General features: G+C 38.0%; 1 protein-coding gene across 10 annotated transcripts in view; it reads right to left on the bottom strand.

Annotated features, from left to right (window-relative positions):
- Positions 1–15755, bottom strand: part of LOC133805411 (protein MRG1-like) — a 63495-nt gene that overhangs the window by 10606 nt on the left and 37134 nt on the right. The window contains exon 8 of one of the 10 annotated variants that reach the window (XM_062243590.1): positions 4562–4666. The exons of the other annotated variants lie outside the window; for them this stretch is intronic. Within the exon in view, the coding sequence (XP_062099574.1) occupies positions 4562–4666 (105 nt within the window). The remainder of the gene's footprint in view (positions 1–4561; positions 4667–15755) is intronic. 10 annotated transcript variants of the gene reach the window in all.

Genomic DNA, 15755 nt, shown 5'->3' with positions numbered 1-15755 from the left:
TAGAATCAGATCTGCCCATTGCAAAAAAGAAGGGAGTGAGGAATTGTACTTTACATCCTATATCTAAGTATGTGTGCTACAGCAGACTCACACCAATATTCAGAGCCTTTGCTGCCAAAATTAAGGAGACAATTATTCCAAAGAATATTGATGAAGCCTTGTCCATTCTTGAGTGGAAGAAAGCGGTTGAAGAGGAAATAGGGGCGATGGAAAAAAATGGTATCTGGAAAATAGTTGCTGAGCCAAAAGACAAGCATGTGGTAGGATGCACATGGGTATTCACAGTGAAATACAAAATTGATGGTACTATAGAAAGATACAAGGCGAGACTAGTTGCAAAAGCGTTTACTCAAACTTACAGGGTGGACTACACATAGACATTTACACCAGTGGCAAAGCTAAACACAATAAGAATTCTCATATCAAATAGCTGCTAATCTTGATTGGCCATTGCAGCAACTTGATATTAAAAACGCCTATCTAAACGGAAATTTAGAGTAAGAGGTGTATATGAAGATTCCCCTGGCCTCGAAGGAAAATATGAAAAAGAAACAGCATATCACTTAAATAAATCTCTCTATGACTTGAAGCAGTCACCACGAGCATGGTTTGAGAAGTTCAATCAAGTGATCAAGAAGCATGGGTACAAACAAAGTCAGTCGAATCATACTCTATTCTTCAAACATTCACAAGATGGTAAGATTGTAATTCTTATTATCTATGTTGATGATATGGAGGAGCTTAAAAGACTACTAGTCCAAGCATTTGAAGTAAAAGAACTTCGTCAGATGAGATACTTTCTGGGTATGGAGTTTGCAAGAACCAAGCAGGGGATTTCAATCTCTCAAAGTAGGTTATTGATCTACTCAAAGAGACAAAATGCTCAGATGTAAACCAGCAGCAACAACAGTGGAACCCAAGAGGAAGTACAAGAAGAAAGAAAAGGGGAAACTTGTAGACAAAGGGATGTCTCAACAACTAGAAGGAAAACTGATCTATTTGTCTCACACTAGACTTGACATTGTCTTTGCAGTTAGCTTGGTCAGTCAGTATATATACAACCCTTTAGAAGAACAATTGGAGGCAGTTTACAAGATATTACGGTATCTAAAGAAGACACCTGGAAAAAGTTTGGTGTTCAGAAAAAATGGAAAAAGAGGCATAGAAGTTTTCACTGATGCAGACTGAGCAGGTTCAATTGAGCACAGAAGATCAACATTTGGATATTTTACCAAGGTATGGGGAAACCTTGTTACTTGGAGAAGCAAGAAACAATTTGTTGTCGCAAGAAGCAGTGTTGAAGCTAAGCTTAGAGCTCTTGCTCAAGGAGTATGTGAATTGATCTGGATCAAACGAGTTCTTGAAGAACTACAACTTCAAAGAGCAAATCCTTTGAAACTATACAGCGACAATAAATCATGTGGAAATTAGACTTATATATTTTATTGAATGAAAGTTGTCTTTAAATAGGCATTGTACATAGAATGAAGATTTATGGTAATGAATACAAAATATCCAAACATAATTACAGAAATTCTAGTAAGAAATAAATGAGCTTGTAATTAGCTAAATATAAAAACTAAATATTCTATACAGCTTGGTTTCTCATTCTAAAAAGGATACCGTATAATAATAATAATAAAAAATAAAAAAAAACATTATTTCCTACACCTTCCCTCAAGCTGGTGCATATAGATTCCACATGCCAAGCTTGCAAACTAACTCATTAAAATTTCTTTTAGTTAAACCCTTAGTTAATATATCTGTATGTTGTTGCTTGTTGGGAATGTAAATAACACATAATTCCCTTCCATCAATTTTTTCTTTAATGAAGTGTCTGTCCACTTTTACATGCTTGGTTCTGTCGTGATGAATTGGATTATGTGCTATGCTGATTGTTGATTTGTTGTCACTATACAGCTTCAGAGGCTCAGTTCTTTGGAGTTTTAACTCTTCAAGTATGTGCTTGATCTAGATCAGTTCACATACTCCCTGAGCGAGAGCTCTAAGTTCTGCTTCGGCACTACTTCGAGCTACTACCGGTTGCTTCTTACTTCTCCAAGTCACTAAGTTCCCCTAAACTTTAGTACAATACCCAGTAGTTGACCTTCTATCCTCAATTGATCCTGCCCAATCCGCATCTGTGAAGACCTCAACACTTTTTTCTTCGTTCTTCTTGAACAATAATCCAGCCCCTGGTGTTTTCTTCAAATAGCGCAGGATTCTGTACACAACTTCAAAGTGTTCTTCTAAAAGATTGTGCATATATTGACTGACTAAGCTCACAGCAAACGCAATGTCAGGTCTCGTGTGAGATAGATAGATCAATTTGCCTACTAATCGTTGATACATCCCTTTGTCAACTGTGTTTTCTTTTGTTACCTGTTTGTACTTATCTTTCGGTTCAATCGTTGTTGCAACTGGTTTACAGCCACTCATTCCAGTTTCTTTGAGAAGATCCAGAATATATTTTTTCATACTCAAATACCTTATTTCGTTCTTGCAACCTCCATTCCAAGAAAGTACTTCACCGGTCCAAGATCTTTTACTTCAAACTCTTGGGCTAGCACACCTTTCAGTCTTTTTTGTTCGCTACAATCATCGCTTGTTATCATGTCATCAACATAGACAACGAGGATAGTAACCTTACCCTCTTGTGGGTGTTTGAAGTTAAGGTGTGATCCGACTGAGCCTGTTTATATCCATACTTTCTTAACACCTAATTAAATCTTTCAAACCATGCCCTTGAGGATTGCTTTAGGCCATAGAGAGATTTTTTCAGAGACTGACACTCTCTGATCCATATCTTCCTTCGAACCCTAGAGGAATTTTCATAAACACTTCTTCCAAATGTCCATTAAGGAAAACATTTTTTGTCTAGTTGTTGTAAGGGCCAATCAAGATTGGCAGTAATTGAAAGGAGAACCCTTACTGTGTTTAATTTGGCGACAGGAGCAAATGTCTCATTGTAGTCTACATCATGTCTGAGTGAACCCTTTTGCAATTAGTCTTGCTTTGTATCAGTCTATTGTTCCACCAGCCTTGTGTTTATCTGTAAACACCCACTTACTACCCACCACATGTTTATTTCTAGGCCTATTGATTATTGTCCATGTTGTGTTGGCTTCTAGTGCCTCAATTTCTGCATACATTGACTTCTTCCATTCCTTCTATGAGAGAGCCTCGGTAATATTCTTGGGAACCACCACTTGCTCGACTTTTGCTAGAAAAGTTTTATAGTGTGAAGTTAGTCTACTATAGCAGACATATCTCGACATTGGATGTTAAGTGCAACTTCGAACTCCTAATTTTTGGCAATTGGTAACTCATATTTGGGTACCACCATACTGGAACACTCAATATTAGGAACATCAGTAGGTAAAATAGGGTTAGGAGAAGGATTACTTACATCAGTAGTAGTCTATGAGTCAAACTCATGAGACGTTGGAGCAGTAGTCGATTATATTACTTGATGATTTTTTTGTTGCCGATAATAAACTAAGAGTTCCTTAGTTTTGGACAGCTGAGATTGTTGCTCAAAAAAGCAATTTCAGGAATTTCAGGAATAGCAATTTCAGAATTAGCAATTTCAGGAGTAGCCTTAGGCAGATGCGTATCCCAACTAGAAACGTCATTCATCGTCCCCCCCAAAGTGAAAAGTTGGGATAAAATGGTTGCTCTTCATTGAATGTAACGTCTAAGGAGATGTACATACGACGAGAAGAGGGATGGTAGCACTTGTACCCTTTTTTGGTAGAAGAGTAGCCCAAAAAATGCACCTAAGGGCTCGGGGATCAAACTTAGAATGATTTAGACCAAGGACATGAACATAAGAGATACATCCAAACGTTTTTAAGGGAAGATTAGAAACAAGTGGTGTATGTGGATACGTTTTAAGAAGCATAGAGTGGAGTGTGATATGTTAACACTCGAGATGGCATTCTATTGATGAGATAGACAGCAGTAAAGATAGCCTCACCCCAGAATTTTTTTGGGACAGAATTTGTAGACATGAGAGCCCTAGCAATTTCCAATAGATGTCTATTTTTGCATTCAGCAATCCCATTTTGTTGGGGTGTGCCTGCATATGAGTTTTTGTGAACTATGAAATGAGAGAGAAGGTAATCACCCAAGATTTAGTTAAAATATTCAGTTCCATTATCTTTGTGTAAGACCTGAAAATTTGCATTGAATAGGATTTTAATGGAGTGAAATTTTTTAAATGTCATTGTAGAATCAGATTTATTTTAAAGGAGAAACACCCAACTAACACGTGTATGATCATCAATAAAAGTGATAAACCATCTTGTATTCGTAGTATTTGTTATTTTAGAAAGTCCCCATATATCACGATGAATAAGAGTAAAAGCTTGTGTTGATTTGTAGGGATAGGGCGAAAAACAGCACGTATGCTTAGCAAATTGACAAATTTCACATTTAAATAAGCTCAAGTTTTTATTTTAAAACAACTTAGGAAATTTATATTTTAAATATGAGAAATTGGGGTGGCCTCGCCTATAATGCCACCGCATAATATCATTGTCACTAGAAGAAATACAACCAGAAACAGAAGCTTTATTCACTTGAGCAGGAGGAAATGGATCAAAGTAATACAGCCTACTACATGCCTTCGCATTCCCAATCGTCTTCCTCAAGGAGATATATCCTGAAAAGTACATTAAAGTGGTGAGAAAGAGGCGAAACACTGCTGATCATAGGTAATTTTACTGACAGAAAGAAGATTACAAGATAAGTTGGGAACATGAAGAACATCACGAGGGACAATAGAAGGTGATAACTGAATAGACCCTTAACCAGCCACAGAAGAGAGGGAACCATCAGGAATTTTAATTTTTTGAGTACCTGGGCAATGTGTGCAAGTGGTGAACTAATTGGACTGACCAGTCATGTGATCTGAGGACCAGTCATGTGACCCGAGGCTCTCGAATCCACAATCCAAGCAGAATTTTGAACATTGAAGGCAGCTGAAGTACCTGGATTGGAGGAGGATGAAGGATCAAATACGGAAGAAGTGTTCAAAAGTTGATGGAGTTGAGTAATCTGAGCTGGAGTAAATGAAAAGGGCTCGGGTGGTGCAACAGTCAAGGCTTGGCTGTCGGAATTGGAACGAGGCTTCCAATCAATAGGCTTACCATGAATGACCCAACACTTCTCCTTGATATGACCAACCTTATTGCAGTGGGAACACCAGGGGCGTGCATGACGATTCCCACAAGGGCCATCACCATCATTAGAGCACCAGGCAGCCAGAGCAGATTGATCATTTTTAGCAGCGATTGGAGGTCCCATCATGACTCTTTTTCTGCTCTCCTCCCTTTGAACCTCAGCAAAAGCCTCTCGGATGGTGGGAAGAGGATTTTTTCCCAAGAGACGACCATGCACCTCATGCGGTGGAGGAATATAGAAGTAAGGGTAGAAGGGGTTGGGTATTCAAAATTGACTTTACAAAAGCCTATGATTGTGTGGATTGGGGATTCTTGGATTTCTTTTTGCATAAAAAGGGATTTGGAGAGGTATGGAGACGGTTGATGCAAGGATGCCTATCTTCGATGTCTTTTTCTGTGTTTTTAAATGGGCGTCCTAGGGGAAAATTTAAGGGTTCGAGGGGTCTCCGTCAAGGGGATTCCTTGTCCTGTTTCTTGTTTTCTTTGGTGGTAGATGTGTTGCGCAGAATGGTTGATAGGGCCAAAAGCAGTTCGGTTTTTAGAGGCTTTACAGTGGGTAGAGAGAAAGTGGAAGTTAGCCATCTTCAGTTTGCAAATGATACAATTTTTTTTGTTAACGATGAGGAGTTCCTAGGGGTGCTCCTTGATATCCTGAAGGTATTTAGTGTTGTCTCTAGGCTTTCGATTAATTTGCAGAAATGTTGGAAATTAACATGTCCGAGGAGGTAGTGGAGTCTCAAGCTAGGGAGATAGGTTGTGAAGTGGGCCAGTGGCCGATTCAGTATTTGGGTCTCCCTTTGGGAGCTTCCCCACGTTCCAAAAGGTATTGGGAACTGGTGGTTTCGAAGTGCGCTAAACGTTTGGATGGTTGGAAGAGTGCTTTTCTGTCACGAGGTGGTAGATTGACTCTTATTCAACTAGCTCTGTCTTCTATTCCAGTGTATTACTTGTCTCTTTTCTGGATCCCTAAGAATGTGGCAGGGATTATTGAGAAGTTGATGCGAGATTTTCTGTGGGAGGGTGCGGACTGGTCGGGGGCGGACCTTTTGGTTTCTTGGCAAGAAGTTTGTAATTCGTGAGGCCATAGGGGTTTGGGTATTGGGAATCTTGTGAAGATAAATAAGGCTTTTCTTATGAAATGGATATGGCGGTTTCCTTTAGAAGAGAAATCTTTATGGCATAGGGTGGTGAAGAGTAGGTATGGGGTTGTGGATGGTCTCTGGGACACGAGTGGAAGGGGGAAGAATGTCAGTTCGTGGTCCATGGAGAGATATCTCGGGTTTGTATGAGGAATATAGAAGGATGGTCTGTTTCAAGGTGGGAAGAGGGGATAGAATTCGTTTTTGGGAGGATGTTTGGATTGGCGACATCTCCTTGAAGTCTCAATTCCCTGATTTATTCATGGTGTCCTTGGCCAAGAATTGTGTGATTAAAGATCTAGCAGTCTTGGATGGTGAAGAGGTTGGGGGGCCTAGGTTGGAATTTGAGATTCAGGAGGAATTTGTTCGATAGGTAGATGTCTAGTTTCGATCAGCTGTTGCATCTTCTTCAGGTTGTGGTCCTCCCATCAATTTTGGAGGACAGGAGGCATTGGCTTCCGGAGAAAAGCGGAGTGTTCACTTGTAAGTCTGCCTTTTTTTGGTTGAGCTATGCTCACTTAGGCCCGGAGTTGGATTGGGCTAAGAATTTATAAGCTGAATGTCCATGATAACTTGCAGAGGCGAAGACCTTTTCATTATCTATCACCAAGTTGGTGTGTTTGTTGTAAGCACGCGGGGGAGTCTGTTGGTCATTTGTTTATGGAGTGTTCGTTTACAAGAGAGGTGCGGTTTAAAGTGTTGGATGAGTTTGGGGTTTCTTGGTGTATGCCTTCCTCTTGTTCTCAATTATTCCTTTTCCATTTAGAGGGGGGGCGGAGGGTGGTTTGTTTGTGGCAGAGTACTGTATTGACGACTCTTTGGACAATTTGGCTGGAGAGGAATAGTAGGATTTTTGAAGACGCTTCTTCCACAATAGAAAGTCTCTGGGATAAAATCAAGTTCTGGGTGGCCATGTGGGTGTTTAGGTCAAAAGGTTTTGAGGGAGTTTTTTTCTTAGATCTTTGTAGGGAGTGGAGTAGTTTGTGGCTGTAATGGTTTTAGGAGAGTGAGTCACTGGGAGTTTTCTTATGATTGTTTGGTTTAACTTTTTTATCTGTTTTTTGTAACCACGGTTTTCCTTCGCCATAAGTGAGGGTTCTCAATGTTATTGAGAGGAGGTCATCCTTTGACCTCCGTCTCTTTTTCAAAAAAAAACGACCACGCACCTCATCAAGGTCTCGGTTCAGGCCATGGAGAAAATCAAAAAGTCTCTCTCGATCAAGCATTTTTTTATAAAAAGAAGCATCAGCAGAACATTTCTATTCAGGAACATAAAAAAGGTGCATCTCTTGCCAAAGATTATAAAGGATACCATAAAATTGAGTTACCATAAGGGAATTTTGTCGTTGGTCCCGAAGCCTTGATTTGAGTTCAAAGACTTGAGCCAAATTGTCCAAATCCGAGAAGGCCTCTTGAACTGTTTCCCACACCTCACAAGCAGTAGAAAGGAATAAATAAGTCTTACCAATATCAACTTCCATGGAGTTGATGAGCCAAGCCATGATGAGGGAGTTTTCAGATTCCCATTTGGCATGGGAAGGATCAGTAGCAGCAGGGGTAGCAATAGCACCAGTGAGATACCCCAAGCGACCACGACCACGGAGATACATCTTCACAAATTGGAACCATTGCAAAAAATTCTGGCCATCCAGTTTATGGATAGTGATTTGGAGGGAGTTTTGATGATCAAATGATGTGTGAGAGGCATCGGAGGGAACTTTGATGATAGAAGAATCGACTGAAGTATCATCAAAGGTGATAGAAACAGTGGGGGCGGTTTGTTTTGGAAGGGTAGCATCAGGTAGAGAAGCCATGAGGAAAAGGCTAAAAAAAAAATTTTGAAATTTTCGAGTTTAGAGGGATGGCATTGATACCATGTGGAAATTAAACTTCTACATTTTATTGAATGAGAGCTATGCCTTTAAGTAGGCATTGTACAAAGAATGAGGATTTTTGGTAATGAATACAAAATATCCTAACATAATTACAGAAATTCTAGTAAGAAATAAATCAGCCTATAATTAGCTAAATATAAAAACTAAATATTTTATAGAACTTGGGTTCCCATTCTAAAAGGGATACTGTATAATAATAAAACATTATTTCCTACAAATCAGCTATTAATATAGCATACAATCCAGTTCATCATGATAAGAACCAAACATGTAGAGGTGGATCGTCATTTCATAAAAGAAAAAATTCAAGAAAAGGAACTGTGTCGTTTGTGCCAAGCTGCTGATTTGCTAACAAAAGGATTATCAAAAGAAAGCTTTGATGAGCAAGTGTGCTAGTTGGGAATGTGGGACTTGTATGCACCAGCTTGAGGAAGGGTATAGAAATAATTTGAATTATTAGTTACTATTTTACAGCTCATTAGTTAGTGTTTTACAACTAAGATGCAATTAATGTAAATTAGTTTATACCTAGAATATACTTTTTGTACTTAGCCTATTTAAAGGTTATTCCTTTAGAAATAAAAATAACAATCAAGAGTATATTTTTCTACAAATTCTAATAAAAACTTCCTCTTCCAAATGCCCATTAAGGAATGCATTTTTGATGTCTAGTTGTTGTAGGGGCCAAACGAGATTTGCAACAACTGATAGCAGAACCCTGACTGTGTTTAACTTGGCAATAGGTGCAAATGTTTCGTTGTAGTCAACTCCATATGTTTGGGTGAATCCTTATGCAACTAGTCTCGCTTTGTATCGATCTATCGTTCCATCAGCCTTGTGTTTAACTGTAAATACCCACTTACATCAAACTATGTGTTTATTTCTAAGTCGATTGACTATTGTCCACGTTGTGTTGGTTTCTAGTGCCCCAATTTCCTCGTAGGCTTTCTTCCATTCTCTGTGAGAGGGCTTCAATTATATCCTTAGGAACTACCACTTGCTCGACTGTTGCTAGGAAAGCTTTATATTTCGGAGTTAGTTTGTATGTTTTATTCATGTGAATGTCATATATTTATACAACCTAGGAGAAACTAAAATAGGAAAGTATGAGAGAAAATAAGAAACGAAATACTTACAATGGCCCTATCTTCTAGCTAATTTACAGCAAATTATTCTAACACTCCCCCTCAAGCTGGAGCATAGATGTTAATCATGCCAAGCTTGTTACAAAGATAATCAACTCGCAGCCCATTCAAAGCCTTCGTAAAAATGTCTCCTAATTGTTCTCCAGTTTTCACATATCCTGTAGAGATCAAGCCTTGTTGAATTTTCTCACGAACAAAATGACAATCAATCTCAATGTGCTTAGTTCGCTCATGAAACACAGGATTTGAGGCAATATGAAGAGCAGCTTGATTATCACACCATAATTTTGCTGGCACTGAAGTCTGAAATCTTACTTCAGTCAAAAGCTTATATATCCACATTATCTCACACACAAATTGTGCCATAGCCCTATATTCTGATTCAGCACTGGATCTGGACACAACATTTTGTTTCTTACTCTTCCAAGAGACCAAATTACCTCCAACAAAGACACAATAACCTGAAGTGGATCATCTATCCACCTTGGAACCAGCCCAATCTGCATCTGAGAAACACTCCATCTGGGTGTGCCCATGATCCTTTCCGGGTGCTCCTTTCAAGTAACACAAAATTTGCTCTAAGGCTGCCCAATGATGAATTGTTGGAGATGACATAAACTGACTGACAACACTAACTGAGAATGCAATATCTCGACGAGTCACACTAAGATAATTCAGCTTTCCAACTAATCTGCGATATTTCTCAGGATCTTCAAATGGTTCCCCATCACGTGTCAAATGCACAGCTGGATTCATTGGAGCACTACAAGGTTTTGCTCCCAATTTTCCTGTCTCAGTTAACAAATCAAGTACATACTTCCTTTGAGACAGAAAAATACCTTGTTTACTCTGAGTGACTTCAACTCTCAAGAAATACTTGAGCACCCCCAAATCCTTCGTGTGAAACTGGGTATGAAGGAATGATTTAAGTGACAGAAGGAGATGAAGACTTAAGTGATTCCTGATACCTCGAGAACTTGGCAAATTCATCAGCAGAAATAAGGACCGATTTGTCAGATGCATCACTAGTGCTTGCAATATTAGCAGTGTTTTTGCTGATTTTTGAACTGTAACTTCCTACACTCAAACTTGGTGTGGCCTGGTTTCTTACAATAGTTGCACATGATGCTCCCGGAATCTGGTGTTCGATTATCAGGTTCTTGTGAATTACCTCCTTTGTATCCACTTGGAGTAGAGTTTTTCCATGGTGTAGAATTGTTACGACTCACCAAGGCGCTATTAAGAGGAGCTAAAGAGGTAGTTTCTATGCGAAGAACACGAGTAAACACATCTTGTAAAGAGGAGACATCAGAATCAGAGAGAACTTGTGACTTTGCAGAGTCAAATTCAGATGAGTCCTGCAAGAAAACTCATAATAGCCATCTGCTCTCGTTGGCGCTGTTGAACCTTCACATCAGGACTAAATGGCAATAACACATTAAGCTCTTCATATGTTTTTTTAAATGCCATAAAGTAACTCATAAGAGACTGATTTTGTTTCTCCGCACGATAAAAGGCTTTGCAAACATCATATATGCGAGATATGTTGTTTTTGCCAGAATACAAAAACTCCAAGTAATCCATTAGTTCTTTAACCAATTCGCAATGATTAATCAAACTAATTACCTCATTATCGATAGAATTTCGAATTTGAAGGAACAAGCAAGCATCCTCACGGAGCCATATTTTTCTTGAATCCTCTTTTTCTTTGGGAGGATCGTCAGTCAAGTGATCATCTTTGTCAATACTTCTCAGATACAGTCGAATCGTCTTACTCCATTCCAAATAATTCGAACCAATCAATTTATGGTCCGTGATTTTAGACATCACGGGAACCACATCAGAAACAACCACTGATTTCGAATCTGATTTTATCTCTGCCATAATCTCGAAAGCAAAAACAATTGAAAGAGAAAAGGAAGAAAGCGAACACCAAAGAATGAACACCCAAACACGAAGAATGCAAAAGTATTAAACCACAAAATGAGAATAACCGCCGAACAGCGATGCAAGGACGGGGAAGGAACCCTAAACTCAAACCCTAATCTCATTTTTTTTTTTTTTATGGACCCTAATTTCGAATTTCGAATCACAATTCTAAGTATTGTTCTGATACCATGTAGAAAATGGTGAATAGAATTGTATGTTTTATTCATGTGAATGTCATATATTTATACAACCTAGGAGAAACTAAAATAGGAAAGTATGAGAGAAAATAAGAAACGAAATAATTACAATTGACCCTATCTTCTAGCTAATTTATAGCTAATTATTCTAACAGTCTACTATAGCAGACAAATCTGGACATTGGATGTAGAGTACAACTTCGAACACCCTTCCTCTTGGCAATAGGTAACTCAGATTCGGGTCCCAACATATTAGAAGGCTCAACATTAGGAACATCATTAGGCAAGATTGGATTGAGAGAAGGATCACTTACATTAGGAACAATATGTGGGTCAGACTCATGAGATGTTGGAACAGTAGTTTGTTGTATTACCTGATGGTCCATTGATTGCCGAGAGTAAACTATAAGTTCTTTAGTTTGGGGTTGAGATTGTTGCTCAAATGTTCCCATGTCAGATAGAGAAAGAGATGAGCAATTGATGTGAATAGTTTGATCAACTTCTGGGATAGCTTTAGGTAGGCAAGTATCCCAACTAGAAACTTTACTCACTATACCTCCCTGAAGTGGAATGTTTGCATAAAAAGGTTGTTCTTCATTGAATGTGACGTCAAATGAGACATACATACGTCGAATATAAGGGTTATAGCATCTATACCCATTTTTGGTAGAAGAGTAGCCTAAAAAACACACCGAGTTTGGACCTAGAACATGGACATAAGAATTACAACCAAACGTTTTTATGTGGAGATTAGAAACAAGATGAGTATGTGGATATGTTTTAAGAAGGATAGAGAGTGGCGTGTGAAATTTCAACACTCGAGAGGGCATACAAGTGATGCAGTAGACAGTAGTAAGGATAGCCTCACCCCAAAAATACTTCGGGACAGATGTGGTAAACATTAAGGCCCTAGCAACCTCCAACAGGTGTATTTTTGCGTTCGGCAATCCCATTTTGCTAGGGTATGCCTACACACGAACTCCTATGAATGATGCCATGAGATAGAAAATAATCACCTAAGATGGAATTAAAATATTCAATGCCATTATCTGTGTGCAACACTTGAAGATTAACATTGAATTGATTTTTTATCATAGGAAGGAAGTTTCTAAATGTCATGGCAACATCAGATTTTTGTTTAAGAAAAACCCAACTAACACGTGTGTGGTCATCAATGAAAGTGATGAACCATCTAGTATATGTGGCATTGGTTATTCTAGATAGTCCCCATATATCACTATAAATAAGAGTAAAGGGCTGGGTTGATTTGTAAGGTACAGAACGAGAAATAACACGTATGTTTAGCAAACTGACAAATGTCACACTTAAAGGTGCTCAAATTTTTATTTTGAAACAACTTAGGAAAGAGATATTTTAAATAGGAAAAACTAGGGTGTCTAAGCCTATAATGCCACCGCATAATATCATTATTACGAGAAGCAATACAACCAGAAACAAAAGTTTTATTTACTTGAGCATGAGGAATCAAATCTGTAGAAATATCATTGTAAATACATTTTGTACAACAAATTTTAGGTTGTAATTGATTTGACAGCTAAGTTTAGGTTGTATTTTTTCCTTATCTTTAGTCTAGCTCTTTCTATTCAACCTATATATAGGCCTTACTATTCATCAATAAAATCATATTAGAAGTATTATTCAGAAAAGCTACATGGTATTAGAGAATTAGTAGTCCAAAAATTGAAAAATCTTTCCAATTTTATTCTGCCCTTTCTCATTAAAAAATTAGGGTTTTGCACTCTTGAGCTCAATCTTAGAAAATCATCTTAGGGCAATCTTCTACTCTCACCTCCTACACAGGAAGCTTCCTGCACTTCCGGCTGGCAAAACCCTGAAGTACGACACCCAGCAGAGCCGCACGTGAGCCTCACGCACCGCTTCCATCTCCAGCCACTTTCCCACGCACGCAGCGCGTGTAGGCACGTGCAACACCCCGACGACGAGCTTTTTTCAGCAAAGTCCTCCTCGGCACTCCTTGGTGCATTTACCCTGGTGCTTCCATGATTTCATCACAAAAATTCAATCGAAGAAGTTTTTTTCTTCTAGCCCTAGCCTCTATCTTTACTGAATAATATTTTTTGTTCCAACCCCCATAAGCTTATTCCAGTCCAACTTTTTTTAATTTCACTCTAAAGTTCTTATCAATGGCTGTTCCAGCCAACTCCTCTTCATCTAAAGGTCAATCTCAAAAGTATCAACTTCTCAAATCAATGGCTGCTACTCAACTTCTCCAATCACCCAAGCCCACTTCTCAATCAGCTGCTTTTCTTACCAATTCCTCTCACAAAGTCATCGATTTTCGAGACTTGGAAGTCAGCCACTTCTGAAAGGACAAAATCGATGCAACTCCAACACCACTTGGCCATGATAAGACCTTTTAATAGGCACTGTATAGGTATAAACAAATGTGGTATTTAATACCAAATATTCTAGATTAATTACAGATATTCTAGAGTAAATCAATTAGCCTAAAACTAAATAATTTAATTATAGTAACATTCTAATAATTCAGCTTAGTTTCCTTATTGGAAAGATAGTGAGTAAATGCTTAATATACAATATTTTCTACAGGATATACAAATCTAAAAACTTGTATCACCCAATTTATTCAATACCCTTTGATACCCAAACAGCAAAAACACACTAAATATTTCTGCTTAATGCCCGTTGCTTGTTGCTCGTTGCTTGTTGAAGAGAAGATATCATGGTTTTATAATCAAACCAATTAATGAAGTGGGGCTGCTGAATGTTGTTAGGACTTGATCACTCGCACCTAAACCATAAAAAACAGTGAAATAATGGTGTCCATGGACCACAAAACATTTAACTAACTTTGACTAATCTAAAAACCACACCCACGTGATTCAACAATCTCCACCTTAGCATTAGACTACCAAAGTTTTTATCTGCTACTCTTCTTTAAGTAAATGTACGCAAAATTTGTTAACATTAAATCATTGTCTTTTCTTTTCCTGTCTGGGTTCTATATCATTCTTTTGCCCATTTAATATTCTTTGTATCGATAATTTGCTGCACAAAATTGGTATCAGATTTGGGTTATAGCTACTGCTATATTTAATGTGGAGAAATTTAATGGTGAAAATGATTTCAAGCTACTGCTATATTTGATGTGGAGAAATTAAATGGTGAAAATGATTCAATCTATGGCAAGTGAAGATGCGGACTCTGCTGGTGCATCAAGGTTTGGCAAAAGCCTTGAAGAGTAGGGACTGAAAAAGAAAAGGATGAGTCTGCAAAATTATGGTTGAAGCTATAAAGCTTCTACACGACAAAGTATCAGCTACATTAGAAAATGAAATTGTACACTCTTCAAATGTAGGAAGGTAAGCCAATTAATGAGCTCTTGGATGAATTTAACAAAATTATTCTTAATATGAAAAATATAGTTGTCAAAATTAATGATGAAGATTAAATAATAATTTGTTACTATTCCTTGCCAGATTCCACAAGCAATTCATCAATATCACGACGTACGATCGAGTGATACTCTTAGGAGGAAGTAAAGGTGGCATTAAACTCTAAGGAGTTGAAGAAAAGAGTATTGAAAAACAAATCCCAAGGCTCATCAAAAAGTCTAGTTGCAAGAGGAAACTCAAAGAAGGTCCCACCAGTAGTGAAGAAAAATCTAGATCTAAATCAAGATCAAAGCATAAAAAAGACAAGTGCTTTCACTCTCACCAAAAAAAGAAAAAAATGATAAAAATGTTGAAAATATTCGGTATTATTACTAAGGGAAACCAAATAGTTTTCTTGTTATTGTAAATATCTGTTTTTTCAGGATATTTAGTTAGTTTCCTATTTTCTAGGACCTAGGGCAGCTGCTTTCTATTAATAGAATAAATGTAATTTATGTAACCTTTTTTTAGTCGTTTGGTATACCTTTTGTTTTTGCCTATTTAGTGGCAATTTTCTGCATTAATAAAATTTATCAGAAATAAAAATTCCTTATGGTATCAGACCATGTCTCTGTTTCCTAACCTCTGTGCGATTTTTTTCTCTTTTCTTCTCTTCTTTGTTTCTGCAATTGATAGTCAACCATGGCTGGAGAAAAATCTGGTGACAATTCTGCTATCTCTTCTTCTACTCCCAAACCATCTTCGAAGGCTTCACCTCTCAATTTTGAACAATCCTCACTTCAAATCACCATTCATAAACTGAATGGTCACAGCTTTCTGCAATGGTCACAATCCGTCACATTGTATCTCCGTGGAAGAAGTCGCCT

This window comes from Humulus lupulus, chromosome X, assembly GCF_963169125.1.
Source record: "Humulus lupulus chromosome X, drHumLupu1.1, whole genome shotgun sequence".
Classification (NCBI taxonomy): domain Eukaryota; kingdom Viridiplantae; phylum Streptophyta; class Magnoliopsida; order Rosales; family Cannabaceae; genus Humulus; species Humulus lupulus.
Note: the sequence above shows the minus strand (reverse complement) of the source record. Positions and strands in the feature narration are given on the sequence as shown.